General features: G+C 40.2%; 1 protein-coding gene across 3 annotated transcripts in view; it reads left to right on the top strand.

Moving 5' to 3' along the window:
- Positions 1-14,716, top strand: part of LOC309545934 (chymotrypsin-like elastase family member 1) — a 193,751-nt gene extending 179,035 nt beyond the window's left edge. The window contains exons 1-8 of one of the 3 annotated variants that reach the window (XM_082245376.1): positions 1,140-1,195; positions 4,681-4,778; positions 7,246-7,346; positions 10,055-10,180; positions 10,731-10,867; positions 11,573-11,718; positions 13,003-13,152; positions 14,597-14,716. In XM_082245376.1, the coding sequence (XP_082101502.1) occupies positions 1,156-1,195; positions 4,681-4,778; positions 7,246-7,346; positions 10,055-10,180; positions 10,731-10,867; positions 11,573-11,718; positions 13,003-13,152; positions 14,597-14,605 (807 nt within the window). In that variant the 5' untranslated portion in view covers positions 1,140-1,155 and the 3' untranslated portion in view covers positions 14,606-14,716. Of the gene's footprint in view, positions 1-1,139; positions 1,196-4,680; positions 4,779-7,245; positions 7,347-10,054; positions 10,181-10,730; positions 10,868-11,572; positions 11,719-13,002; positions 13,153-14,596 lie in introns of those variants that run through there. The other 2 variants (XM_082245377.1, XM_082245378.1) reach the window with 2 other exon arrangements.

Below are 14,716 nucleotides of genomic sequence, written 5' to 3'. Positions count from 1 at the left end.
TCTGGAGCTAATAGATCAATGCTCTGTACAAAATCAGCAAGTCATAAACATTAAAAGCAAAGAAGTAGCACATAACGGGGAGAGTGGATGAGGAGTCCAAGTCATCAAAGAATCATCTAAGACGTACTGCAAATCACTATTGGCCAGCAGCTCAGACATATATCACACCAGCTGGTATGCCAAATAAATATCATATACTGGAGAATGCATAAATACACAGTATAGAATAGGTAATATAGTCCACTTAAGTACATCAGGTAGAGGGGCCAGTAAAAATACCCCTAAGAGACTCCAACCAACTGCATGCCACCCTCCCCTGCATGCCACCATCTGTATCCAATTACGAATAGATGGGGGGGTTGAATCAATTTAATCGCTATAGCTTTTCGGGCTAAAAATAATGGGTCTCTTAGCATAGTTCTATCATATCTTTGCCACTGTTCCTCATCTAGATTGCACAGAAGACATACTTTTGGGGTGTTTGGAACCGGTACAGAGAGGAAAGAGTATCAATCACTTTACCCCAATACCTAGCAATTACAGGGCATAGCCACATGACATGAGCGAAGTCAGCGAAAGCACAGCTTTAATCTGAGTTAATAAATGTCCAGTAACAAGGTAGGTAGGTGATTTAAAAGGTAAAAATAATGACAATACTCACCTCACAATCCCCAGTGTTCTAAAAGCACAATATCAAAACAAAAGTATAAAAAAACATTTTTAGGATGATTTTAATGTAACTATTTGAAGTTCAGTAAACTGCTGTTATCCAGTGAAAGCTGTTGGATAATTAAATACATTCCTATCATTTTCTATTACAGTACATTGTTTTTGCTGGTACATACTGACCTCTAAGTGATACCACACACACACAAAAAAAAAAAACAACCACCCATGGGGTGGTTGGCAAAATGGCAACTTCCATTTTTCTGGCTTCCCAAGACCATAAAGTACATTTTGTGGCAAAAAGCCTCCTAGCAAACTTTACGTAATCATTCAAAGTGTCCTTGAATAAGAAAGGACAAACATATCTGCTAAATCCAGCATATGAAACATCTGTGAATATTCCCTAGATATCTGCCTAGCCCTGTCCTTTAAATACCAGTCCAGGACCCCACTGTAGCTGCTGGTCTTCTCAGGAACAACCTATTCAGAATGTTGAAGCTTGTGTTACTTGCTGCATTTGTCCTCTGTGGTAAGTTATAACAATTAGAATATATCTAATAGAGTACCACATAACTTCTAACTAACCTGATCATACCTTGTTTTTGTGGTTCTTATTTTCATTGTTCTGTACCCTGTCTCCTGTGCTTGAGTCCCAGTTCACATATCTGCGATGCGGGAACGCTGCGAATATACAGCGTGTTCCTGCATCGCATCCACACCCCTGGCAGTTCACACTGCCATATGCAATATGGGGGTGTCAATTAAAAGCTATCGACACCCCCAGATCAGATCGCATATCGCAGTGCGATCTGAAAGTTCGCACAGAATCGGATCGCACTTGTGTGAACCACCATGCGATCCGATTCTGCTGCGGACCAAAAAAAGGGTCCTGTGCGTGTTGGGTGCGATTGCGGTACGACTTCAGCCATACAAACTGTATAGCTGAATTTGCACCGCACAGAGATCGCATGTAATTTTAGGAGTAGTGCGCTCCAAATTACATGCAATCTCTGTGATCGCACAAATGTGAACTGGCACTAACAGTGACACATCACAGAATTTGGACTTCCATAGCAGAGAGCTATGAAACCAAACACTGGTAATAAAAAGTATTTAGTTTTTCATGAAGCAAGGAAGGGTTGGAACCATGTCTGTTTCTTATTTTTGCCTTGGCTGTTACTGGGGACTGTAAAGTTATGTGACATTTTTTGTGAGCGACTCCCTGTGTTAAAATAACTGTACATATCATCAAAACAACTTAGTGTATCCAGATGCATCACACCTTGTTTTTTTAAGACAGATTGGGCTTTCATTTGGTGGTAGATGTTAATAGATATTGTCTGATTTAGTTTTATTATGAAAAGAAAACTGGCCCAAAATAGTAAAAAAAAAATCATCCTTTAACTTTTAGCCTTATATTTTATGCCATTACCATGTACCACCACCAAATAATCCTGAAAAATAAATTCTCTTACTCCTGAAGATTGTGGTGACCACATATGTGTGCTTAATTTGTTCTTTTTGGGGTTTTTTTTTCCCACATACTCGCACTGACACTAGATATAAAACCTTTTTTTCCTTACTTAAACACACACTGACACTAACAATGCTACTAACTGCCATTAACGCTGCCAATAACTGCCACTTACACTAAACGGCACTGACACTAACTGCCACTAACACTGACACCTACACTCACTAATCTAGGCAAAGTATTTAACTAGGTAATTTTTATTCTCTTTAAAGCAGATTTCCATCCAAAAGTGGAACTTCCAATTATCTGTCTTCTCCCCCCCCCCTCCCCCCGGTGCCAGATTTGGCACCTTTTGGGGGAGAGAGGGTACCTGTTGTTGACAGGAACCCTGTTCCCCACTTCCGTTGGACTTTGCTGCGGCAAGGTACATCAGAAGTTCGGCTCCCTCCTCCTTCTCCTGCTGCTAGGCCAGTAAGAGAGCGCCGAGCGCTTCCCGCATGCACAGTAGGGACCAGCCGTGAAGCCGCAAGGCTTCACAGCCGGGTTCCCTTACCAGCAATGGTGGCAGCAGCACCCGACAGCCGATAGAAACATTGGCTGCGGTGCCGACATCACTTGATTTCAGGGCAGGTAAGTGTGCCAATATTAAAAGTCAGCAGCTACAGTATGTGTATAATTTTCGAGGGGGAGGCCAGAAAACACTGCTTTAACAGACTTTTTGTTTGTACAGGCATCTCCTCCAGCAAGGAAAAATAGATACAATGTGTCTTTTCTTCCTTACTAGCAGAGAAGTCTGTTGTTTCACCTCTTCAAAGAGGAGAAACAACACAGGCACGGGCTACAGAATGAATGATCATTGTTGATAGCCAATCAAATGCTATCACAATTATCGTATGATCGTGATCCAATTCCCCCGAGTGCCAATCATTAATAGGAGAACCGGAGCTGTCATGGACAGCCTTACCTCAGTGATGGGAACGTGTGATGGAGCATGCTTCCATTACAAACAAAAGAATGAATTTATGTGGTGCCCCGGATTAAAGCCCACGTCTTGGATGCTGCATACTGTATGTGTGTTACACAGTCATAAAGGGGTTAAAAACAAAACTTTCTTTGTTTTGTTTTAACAACCCCCTAAGACTATGAGGATAGTTCCCTATGAGTAAACTTCAGTGGGCTGAGTGAAAACCATTGGGCACATGGCTTGGCAGAGGTCCACCCTGAGACTGCCACTTGTATACACACAGCAGGTCTTGTTCTGATGTGTGGCTACCTGGACCTTCTGCTCTTATATGTCATTGTTTGGAGCGTTAGCGGGTTTTCCCAGCCAACACTCGGAGCAGCAGGCACAGGACTGCACTTTCCAGCAGCCTGAGTCGCTCACATACAATACAAACCATGGGTTTACTATGGCTAGCTTGATGAGTGCTGGGGAATTTTTGTATTCTTCATTTACTTTTAATTGCTCTACCTTTGGCCACCTTTCCTCTGATTTTAGCAGCTACTACTTTAAGATTTTCGGTAGGGACTACTGCTTGATTTTTTTTAAATCCCCCCTACTGTGGTAAAACTGTGAGAAAATACAATAAAACATACCCTGTATAAACATGTGCTTCGGAGATTATTTATTCTCTCATAAATACTTTTATAAATTGGTTGTAGATTACTTCTAAATTGTTGTGGTCATCTGTTTTCTTTCACGAACACAGGGGAGCCAAATAGAGAAGAATTTGTGATTTAAAAATTAATTAAATCATGAATTAAATAATTGCATGTAAAGTACATCTGTCTAATCTTCAGAAAATCACACACTTTAGGACACTTGTCAAAATAACTCTACTACTTGGTAAAATAATCCACCTATTTTAGGTAACAACCTAAATACTGTTTAATGAAAGAAATCTGATTTGCACTAGATAGTCACCCAGTTCTGAAAGCATTATATTTGATATTGTAGATCCTCCAATTAGTCTTTCTTTCTTTTTTTTTCTGCCTTGGATATGTAATGTGTTTTATTTTCAATTGTATATTGAAGTCAATAGGAAGCAGATGAAACCCTGCACATCCAGTTAGTTTTTTTTTGCAAGATCCCCAAATACAAGGCTATTCCAACATAACTGTTGACCCAACTTTATGGGTTCAGAGCTACGTTCAACATCTCCTGCATCCCAAACATTACTATTGGTCCATGTTTGTTTTAAGGAGCCTCATTGGTTCCTCAATAGTAAGGTGGGATGGGTGAGTTCAGATTTGTGACACAGAAGGCTGGATTGATATTTATATATCAGTTTAGGATTCAGGGATCCTGTGATGTGAAAGAGGAAAGCTAACCTGGAAGTGGTACCAGAGATAATTATTTTTTCTTTCGGATTTTAGCATATGTATAAAGATGAGCAACTTTCAGCACCTTTACATGTTTGGATTCACCTATGTTCACCAACCTTCTGCCAGTATACCCCCCAACCTGTTGTGATAATGTGATGATTGTGATCTGATAGGGTGAATGCCTTTTATGAAATTTGTTTTCTTTTTTACAAAAGGACACTGCCATGATGATGTTCAGTACATTGAGGATGCTGGGGAGAATGCACGTGTAGTGGGAGGAACCAATGCTGCCAAAAATGCATGGCCATGGCAGGTAAGATAGAAGGGATTAAAAAAAAAAGTGTTTTTAAACCTGTAAAAACACCATCTGTGCACACATTACAGTCATAGTAATTATTAAAAAGCACTTAAAAAAGATAAGGCTATTAAAAGGTCGCAGCACATTCATTCAAAATGCATGTTCTTAAAGGGGAAGAACCAGCCATTCAAAACTTGGCCACACAAATTTGCAGCTAAGCTCCCCCACCCCCACTATAGTGCCAAATCCATTTCCAAAGATACAATGTTAAGTACTTACAAAATGTCACGTTCCCAAGTTTTGGAGACTTGTGCCTTCAAATTTTTGCCACTGGAACTGTTTTTAGAACTGACCTATTTGGTGTACTAATACGTTTTTTTTTTTTTTTTTTTTTTCTGTATTATTTTTTTAGTTATTACAAAAACTCCACTATTTTTTTTCTAGTTGGCAACAGCAAATGTTTAGTGGTCCAAAGGTATTTAATTCCTCATATAAAGTTCAAAGACAACATGCCATTGCCTTTGTTTCAGGGGCTATATGGTTCTCGTCTTCATCAGAGCTTATTCTGTTGGTTTAAACAAGTATTAGATGGGTTATTAGAGGGATAGTCCAACTCATAAATAAACTGTCTCTTTTCATCCACATGCATACTTTAGCAGATATTTGTATTAAAGCTCAATTTAGCACTGAAATACATTGGTTTGTTGTCTTCAGCCTCATATGATGAAGTAAATTATCGTGGACTGCTACTGGTATGGGGTCTCTATTTTCCCTACACCTTCTAGAAATCACCCAAGGTGTCTATGACCTTTGTGTTGGAGAGCTGCCTACCCAGAGTCATTATACTCTACAAAATAGACTTATCTTCACACTGAGGAACTAAACCAATTTCCTATTCAGCATAATCTAAATATTTAAGGTTTTTATTGGTGTTTGTGACTTCTTTATGGAGATTTTCCCTCATTACTTATCAGGTTGATTATTGTAAAAGAGAGAGAAAGAGAGGAAGAATATAAAGTTTTATAACTCTCGCTGAAACAGTGTAGCAAGAAAAAGTATCCAGCATATTTTCACAGGTCTTCAGTTATTTGAAATAGCACTAAAACAAACTAAAACCACAGAGCAACCAGCTGACATGTTTCTGCCTCAAAGGGCATTCATCACTGAAACAGTAGTAGAGGGTAAATCTTTCAGTAGGGAAACTGGTTTCTGAGACAATAAAGGTGTAAGCCTTCAGTCACACCAGTACGACTTCAGGCACGACATACAATTTACAAATCGTACCTGAAGTAGCATCTAATGTGTTTTTATGGGAGTGGCTTAAAAGATACGATTTCAAGTAGTACGATTTGAGAAGCAATTCATGTATTACTTTTTGAGGACTTCGGCACAATTTCACTGCCTTAGACTATAATGTAAATCTTGCTGCAAATCGTACCTTTGTCTATATCAGCACTACTTGGGCCCTGAAAGAAGTTAACTATTAACCCTTTGCTAGTTAAACTTTTGTTCATAACAGCACTGTTCCTCAATGAAACATGGACAGCCCCTCCCACTGAAGTAGCACTGAAGTCTTATCAAATCATTACAAATCTCACAGAAGTAGTCCTGAAGTAGTGCTGGAGTAGTGTTGAACTCAGTCTTTTAAATCACACTACTTTAATCATACCCCGTGTGACCACAGCCTTATTCTCCCCATTTGGGGGAACTTTCTATTTACTTGCTTTTGTATCTCTTGGGACAGCAAGAGTTCAGGAGAATCCAATTTATGGAGATATAGACAGCAAAAAATGGTGACAGAGATTCTAACCATTTCCCCCACTCCATTTGTAGTTTTCTCAAAGCTTTTTAACAGATGTGAGAATGTGTTTAGCCAAAAGGATAAATAAACAAGCTCCCAATATATAATCTCCTTTGCCCATTAAAATACAGACCTCAAATGAATTGCCCTCCTTGGTCACATTGCTGTAGCCTCCCCATATCCAGGTAGTGTGTTTGGAGTTGGCAATCCAAGTGGTACTGCACATGTGCTTGACTAATCAGTAAGCTGAATAGGTTACATAAATCATTAGAGCATATGCCAGCAAATTACAATATTATTCTTGTAAACTTGAAAGTTTATATCTTTTTCCATTAATAAACATCAAATGTTCCCCAGCTCTCACCATAGGCAGCCTAGATCACATGATCTCTTGATACAAATCACAGAGTGTTTTTTTTTTAGTGACATTAGGGAATCAACATGGCTGCTTTATGTACATAGTTAATTACATTTTATACATAAAAACAAGACGGCATATACAATAATAGACCACATTAATGCGTACATTTTGGTAAAAATATTAAAAAGATTATAGTCCTCCTTTAAAATTTTTTTCTTTTTTGTACGATACCAATTAGGTGAGACACTTTAGTACAACTAAAAAAAAAAATAGGTAATATTGTTTATACAAATTCCATTACTATCATTTTCTACCTCTAGGTATCTCTCCAATATATCTCTGGCAGCAGCTGGTACCACACCTGCGGAGGTTCCCTGATCCGTGCTAACCGTGTCTTGACTGCTGCTCACTGCGTGGACAGGTAACCAAAAATATTGCTACATACAGTTTCTTGGTTAGTATTAACTAGATAAAAGTAGCACTGGAATTGGGATATATTATGAGGTGACCTGTATACTGGGTCTTAGAAGCAGGAGCACAACCTAGTCCATGAAACACTCTAATAAAACAATAGTAAATGTTGATTAGAAGTCATTTAGATACAAGATGTGCAGGCATGTAGATTTATTATCAACCCTTATTTTTGTCAAATGATGCTCAGACCATGCAGCAGCCATTCTAAGGCTCGGTTCACACCTATGCGTTTTTTAATGCTTTTTTCTTTTTGAAGAAACTTACTACAGTCCATTTAACATGGTTTTCTATGGGACACGTTCACATCTATGCTTTTTTTCAGCCATTGTGTTTTGGAAAGGGTCAGGGACCTTTTTTAAAGCAAAATGGTGTATTTTTCAAAAGCTGATTGGAAATATGGGCTTCCATTTTACCTAGCATGGAGGTCAAGTTCCTCCAACCCTTCTTTCTCTCTTTTTTGGTTTCTCATTTTTCCTTTATAAATCATTTTACCATTTTCTTCACATCAGTTTCTTTCTTCTTTCTTCTTAATTCTTGCTCAAAAGTTTTTTATTATGTTTTCAAGGTAGAGAATTGGTAAAAAAAAAAACATTCAAACACTAACATGATGATGGCATTGAATGTACAATTAGATGAAACATAAAAGGGGTCACTGCAGTGATGTAGTGTGGGAGGGCAGCCAGTGCAGTCGCCCCGGGCGCGACGTTTAGAGGGGTGCAGACAGGGCCGGATCCACCATAAGGTAGCCCAGGCAGCAAGCAACCTAAAACCTCCACTCTCCATCCAGTAAGAGAGAGGGCACAGCGTGGATGTTTTAGTTTACCTGTTGTTTAGCTGTTGTCACAGAGAAAGCAGGGTGGACAGATCCAAGCATGCAGAGAAGGGCAGAGCAGTGGGCAGATCCAAATTCTGAGTGTGTACAGGCAGTGACCACTATGCAATTTGAGGGGGGGGGGGTCAGACCAGGGGGTGCCGATGAAGGAGGGGGTTAGGGTTGAGGAGACTCCCTGCTGGTTGCTGCAGCTGCCACTGCCAACAGAACTCCTGCTGGAGATATTATTCTCCCTGAGCCTGTTGCTGCAGCACAATTGAGGTGTGGGGGGATTTGTGTGTTATGGGGAGGGGGTATCTGGGGGTTGTGATCAGAGTGGAGGGATCTGGGGGGATCTGGAGGTGTGTTCAGAGTGGAAGGATCTGAAGGTGTGATCAGAGTGGAGGGATGTGGAGGTGTTGTCAGAGTGGAGAGAGGGGGGAGATCTGGAAGTGTGTTCAGAGTGGAGGAATGGGGGGATCTGGGGGTTTGATCAGCGTGGATGAATACGGGGGTATGATAAGAGTGGATGGAATCAGGGGTGGGGGTATCTGGGGGGTGTGATCAGAGTGAGGGGGTATCTAGAGGTGTGATCAGGGTGGGAGGAGTATCTGGGGGGTGTGAATAGAGTGGGGGTATCCAGAGGGTGTGATCAAAGTAGGGGGTATCTGGGGTGTGTGATCAGAGTGGTGGTAGCTGCGGGGTGTGATCAGGGTGGGGGTATCAATGGTGTGATCAGGGTGGGGTTATCTGGGGGTGTGATCAGAGTGGGGATATCCGGGGGTTGCGATCAGGGTGGGGGTATCTGGGGGGTGTGATCAGAATGAGGGAAAAAGAAACATCTTTAAATACAGTGTATGTAGACAAAGGTCATAACTCTATCACATTCCCAGTTGCACAGACCACAAAGAATCTCCTCAAAATGATTTCAAGCAATTATTTTATCCAATATAACCAACAAGTGTTTTTTTTCACCATTATGTTTCCTTTTAAGCAATATTTTAAAAATAACAAATGCAATCATTTATAGCTCAGACATAAACTTTAGTTCAATATAACACTTTTGATAGTTACATATTTTGTTTATAGAGGTCTATATATCAGACCAAAAAGAGGAACAACTGAGAAGGAATGAGAAACAGAGGGAATTGTTCCCAAAGAGGTAGTCCCACAAAGTCAATGACAGTTGGGTGCTATAGTATGTGGATTGCAGTAAAAAACCAACAGCAGGAGTTTAAATCTTTCCTCGCTTTGTCCAAAAGCTTTTTGCTTGACATATGCTTTAGTCATGTTTTGCACAGCTTATTGCAGGACAAGATCAGGACTGAACAGTGTCCGATAGCTGCCATATTGTTTTTGGCACATATGTTGTGCCATTGGGGTTGATTTACTAAAACTGGAGAGTGGAAAATCTGGTGCAGCTCTGCATAGAAACCAATCAGCCTCCAGGCTTTATTGTCAACGTTTAATTGAACAAGCTGAAGTTAAAAGCTGATTGGCTACCATGCAGAGCTGCATCAGATTTTGCACTCCCTAATTTTAGTAAATCAACCCCATTGTTTCCCCTTAAAATACCATAAACATATGTAATTATTTACTTAATAATTTGGTCACTGGTTTTAGAATGGCAAGCAAACTATTTTTGCCAAGGTACTTTTTTGGCTCCCTGGATTGATTTTGAGGCCATGGCACATGTGAGTCATTATGACTATGGTATACATAGGATACGAGGCACAGGTAGTCTTGGTATGAGCAAACAGTATCTGTTAATATGTGTAAAACCAGGTTTCTATATACTTACTTTTTAATGATATTTAACTGACTTTCCATTTGACTATGTTCAGGGTAGCCACCTATCGTGTGGTTTTGGGAGAACACAACCTTAGCGCAAACGATGGAACTGAACAGGTGATCTCAGTGTCTGCAAAACGTATTCATGCCTCATGGAATACCAACAATGTTGCTGCTGGGTAAGAACCAAGCAGATGTCATCTAAAGCAAAATTTCCATTTGTCATTCAAATATCACATTTCATTTAAAACATGTACTGCATAATACGCAAACTAGGAATGTATGCATGAGTAACAGTTCCATTAACCAACATTAAGCTCAACCAGAGCATTTCATAATAGGAAAATCTACATTACATAGAATTTTGGCATAAAATTGGTGCCTCAGTTTGAAAGACTCTTGATGTTACCTAACAAAATCCTGTAGATCTGCACAAAAAGACGAACACAAAAATGCCATGCAATATAATAAGAACAAGAGGCACAGCCACCATCAGAGAGGTGATAATAGCCTAACACATCAAGAAATATTACTAATATTAAATCTGAACTCCAACCTACAAAGAATTTGTACTTCAGTCCATATAGTTGGTCTAAGATTTACCAAGCTCTGCCTCATAGCACAGCCCTGTCTGACAAGGAAGGGAACCTGATTTTTCTCTGCTGCAGTGAAAAAAAAACAAAAAAAAACTGTGTTTAACTGTGTATATGTTATACTTTGTCATTGCAGTTATGATATTGCCGTCCTCCACCTCGCTGCTAGCGCTACTCTGAACAGCTATGTAAAAGTGGCTTCACTACCAGCTGATGGCACTGTCCTGGCTAACAACTACAACTGCATCATTTCTGGATGGGGAAGAACCACTAGTAAGTTACTGCATAATAGGTTTACAAATAAAATAATCTGATGAATGCTGTATCATGGCTAGGTTCACCATTACATTCAAGATGCGCAACATGGCTTCTTTCTAACTCTTAAATGCCACAAACCTTTGTTCCAAACAATATGAGAGATAAAACAAAAAGTTAGGTACCAGGTGTACTTAGCATAGAACTTTTAGATTTCAGATTTACCCCATGCTCCAACAAAATCCAAAATGGCCACCTAACAGATACTGTTTTGGAGAGCTGTCTGTGGCCTCTTCTCGTCATCATAATGTAATTTCTTTACAAACCTGGGCTTTCATGATGTGTAGGCTATGCTATCATATAGCATAATGTAGTGCAGGGGGTGGGCGCAGATGCAAAATCTGTTGCATTTATTGATTCATCTGTTCTCTTCAGACATATGTGTTCCCTTAGCATTAGGACATCGTTTTTTAAATTATCAATTTCTGGTTACATTATCAAAGAACTTCTAGAACCTTTGAGCACTAGATGAATATCAATAGATTTTTGTGCTGTTCTTTATGTGGAATACTTTACACCTTTGTGCCTTGTATCATTGAAAGTCCAGTTAGTCCTAGTTTTGTTTCATAATCAAGATATAACTAGTAGCTATGAGCTAGTATGTGAAATATTCATACTAGTAGTGCTAAAAATTGTAATAACTCTATTTTTTTCTTTTTGCAGCTGGTGGATCTCTGCCTTCCATCCTCCAGCAGGCTCCACTGCCCGTTGTTGCCCACTCAACTTGCTCTACCAGCTCCTACTGGGGCAGCACTGTGAAGACAACCATGGTGTGTGCTGGTGGCAATGGAGCCCAGGCTGGTTGCAACGTAAGTAAAACTGGTCATAAATGTCTCAGACCCATCCCTGATCAAAAGACCAACATGACAGACAAAAGCCATAGGCTGTATAGTAATATAAATGTGTATACTGTGTATACGTGTATCTGTGCGACAGATCCCAAAAATGATATATAATGATACCCTTGCTGCTCTTCCCACATCCCTGTGTGATACATATGCCTGGAGTTTTCATGTTCTCCCTGTGCCTGCGTGGGTTTCCTTTGGGTACTCCGGGTTTCCTCCCACACTCCAAAGACATGCTGGTAGGTTAATTGGATCCTGTATAAAATTGGCCCTACTATGTATGTATGAATGTGAGTTAGGGACCTTAGATTGTAAGCTCCTTGAAGGCAGGGACTGATGTGAATGTGCAATATATATGTAAAAGCGCTGCGTAAATTGACAGCGCTATATAAGAACCTGAAATAAAAATAAATAAATAAATAGTGCTAATAAACAGAAAAAAACAATCCAAAAAATACTAGGTGTTAATAAATTATCTATACACAAAAACGACCCTTATAAAAATGTGCCCAAATAATTGTGATAATAAAAATAAAATCCAAGAAAATGTGCAATGAATTTAGATATAAAATCCTCAAATCAAAAGTGCACAAATAATAAGGGTGCCAAAGTCCATGAGCAAAGTGTTTTGCTCATGGACCAGTCCAGCATGCTCAACACTCTTCATGTAAAAGAGACAGCCTGTCTCCACTCAGTGTTCCTCCATGCATCCTATCCCCAAAAGAAATGGGTCTAGTAACGCTTTTTTGGGAGCCTTAGACAAGGACAGCAGGTGAGACCAGTGTCTACTATCTTCCTCCGCAGATCCATATATATATATATATAAAAGTAAACCGCAGACAGCAAGATCATAGGGCAAACCCATTTATTAAAACTTCTTTGCCCCCAGAGAATATAAAAATGTCTACTCACATTTTATCATGCCGAGCGGGCGCTAGCAGGAATCCACAGTGTATTTCTCACTCCGTGTCATTGTCCTGGCCCACCAACAAGATGGCGGCCTGGGGTGTGTTCCACCACCTGAGCCTCATTAACTTGACGTAAAGTCAGACATGCCGTGTCCCCGCCTCAATGCATTTTGCCACCCACATCATCTTCAGGAAGCCCTAGGTAAGTATGATTGTTTTTTTTTTTTTTCATGTTCCGCACTTCTCTTTTAAGCCAACATGAAAGCAACAGTGGTAAAAACAATTGATGGGTTCTATATGAAACAATTTTCCAGCTGATTTGAGCTCCTACTTTTTTTAGGGTGATTCTGGTGGACCTCTGAACTGTGCTGTCAATGGCGTGTACCAGGTCCATGGTGTCACCAGCTTTGTATCCTCCCTCGGTTGCAATGCTTACCTGAAGCCCACAGTGTTCACCAGAGTGTCTGCTTACACCTCCTGGATCAACAGTGTAAGTTACAAATTTTAAACCTAACACATAGCATCAGCATTCTTACCATTTACTGTTTCACTTATCTTCCTATTTCAGATTGTAATTTTCTTTGTGCTATAGACATGTGTTGAGTTTTCCTTATTGTTCTGCTTTGCTTACGTTAATGATATTTTATTTTGTGTGCATTCTTTGTTAAGTCTGTCATAACCTGCCATTGTAGTTAAATGGTTGGTTGGGGGACCTGTTCTTCTAATTGGATGTTAAACATAGGTGTTTACTGGCCTGCAAAGGAAGAGGGTGTAACATGCTGGTATTGAGGTGGTTAAAACAATGCAAAAATACAATAAACATAGGGGGAATACATTTTTTTACAAGATTTAATACAATCCCTGAAGTACATTTTCCAACATTTTGAAACTTTTACTACAGGCATTATAGCACATTTTGCTAAATTGGAGTATTCTTTGAAAGGAGAAATGTGGGGTATCAAAAATATAAACATACATACTCTCGTATGTATGCAGCTGCCCCCCGCCAGCTCTTTGACCAAGAACTGATCACTTAGTTCCCAGTCTTCACTGAGCACCAAGCGTGCTGAGAGGCTGAGCCAGCTGAACCAGCTGTCATCCAGGCATCTGGGTGGTGATCAAAATGACCTAAATTTAACACTAAGTTTCACAATATTTTGCTGAGTAACTAAAAGCCAAGTGTGTACACAATTAGTCACAAAAAAGAAATTCAAAAAATAACTTTGAAGCTCCGCCCATGTTACCAGTCACTGCAGTGCCATCTTAAGAGCATTAAAGGGCCCCAGGCAATGCAGTGCACTGGGGCCCTGCCTACACAATCACCCACGAGAATAAAAATGCAAATTATCGATAAGGAGATATTTATTGGTAGAGCAGTGCCAGGCTAATGACAGCTACCAAGTTCGGCGGCTGGGTCCGGTGAACACACACACAGACGGGAGTCAGACTCGACTGTCCTGTGTGTGCCTGTTGTGGTGGAGGCAGACAGGCATTCCTGCAGTTGTGGGCTCCCCCTCCACGGTCCAAGTGGCCTGACAGCAGCGCAGGGCCAACAGGCGCTTGTCACCTGCTAAGTCCAGCGGCGGGATGCACACAGGAATCGGGACTAATGCTTGGCTGAGTCGCTGGGCAGGTGGGGCCCTGGGCAAGTGGGGCCCCCAGGCAACTGCCCAGGGTGCTCATTCGGTAAGATGGACCTGAGTCCCTGGGCCTCTCTATGGTGTTTGGGATAGTTGGGAATTCCCACAGACTTCTGAAAAACCAATTATGTTGATTGGGACATTTCAGTACAGCACATACTCTAGACTAGAAGTAGTGTGCTGGCAGTAAGAGTACATCAAAGAAGAACAAGTTTTTAAACATTCTTTGTAACCACACAGTGTGACAGCAACATCTGAGTCTACTTTATTCATTAAATATTATTTTCCTTTTAGAACCTGTAAGAACATCATTCTAAGAACTGGTAAAGGAACACATCTGAAGACATCTATAAAGATAAAAATATTGAAAGTTTCTTTCTAAAACCAGTTATGTAATAAAACATCCTTTTCCCT

This window comes from Pelophylax lessonae, assembly GCF_965119305.1.
Source record: "Pelophylax lessonae genome assembly, chromosome: 2".
NCBI lineage: Eukaryota > Metazoa > Chordata > Amphibia > Anura > Ranidae > Pelophylax > Pelophylax lessonae.
The sequence above is the reverse complement of the archived record's forward strand: the minus strand, read 5'-3'. Positions and strand labels throughout refer to the sequence as shown.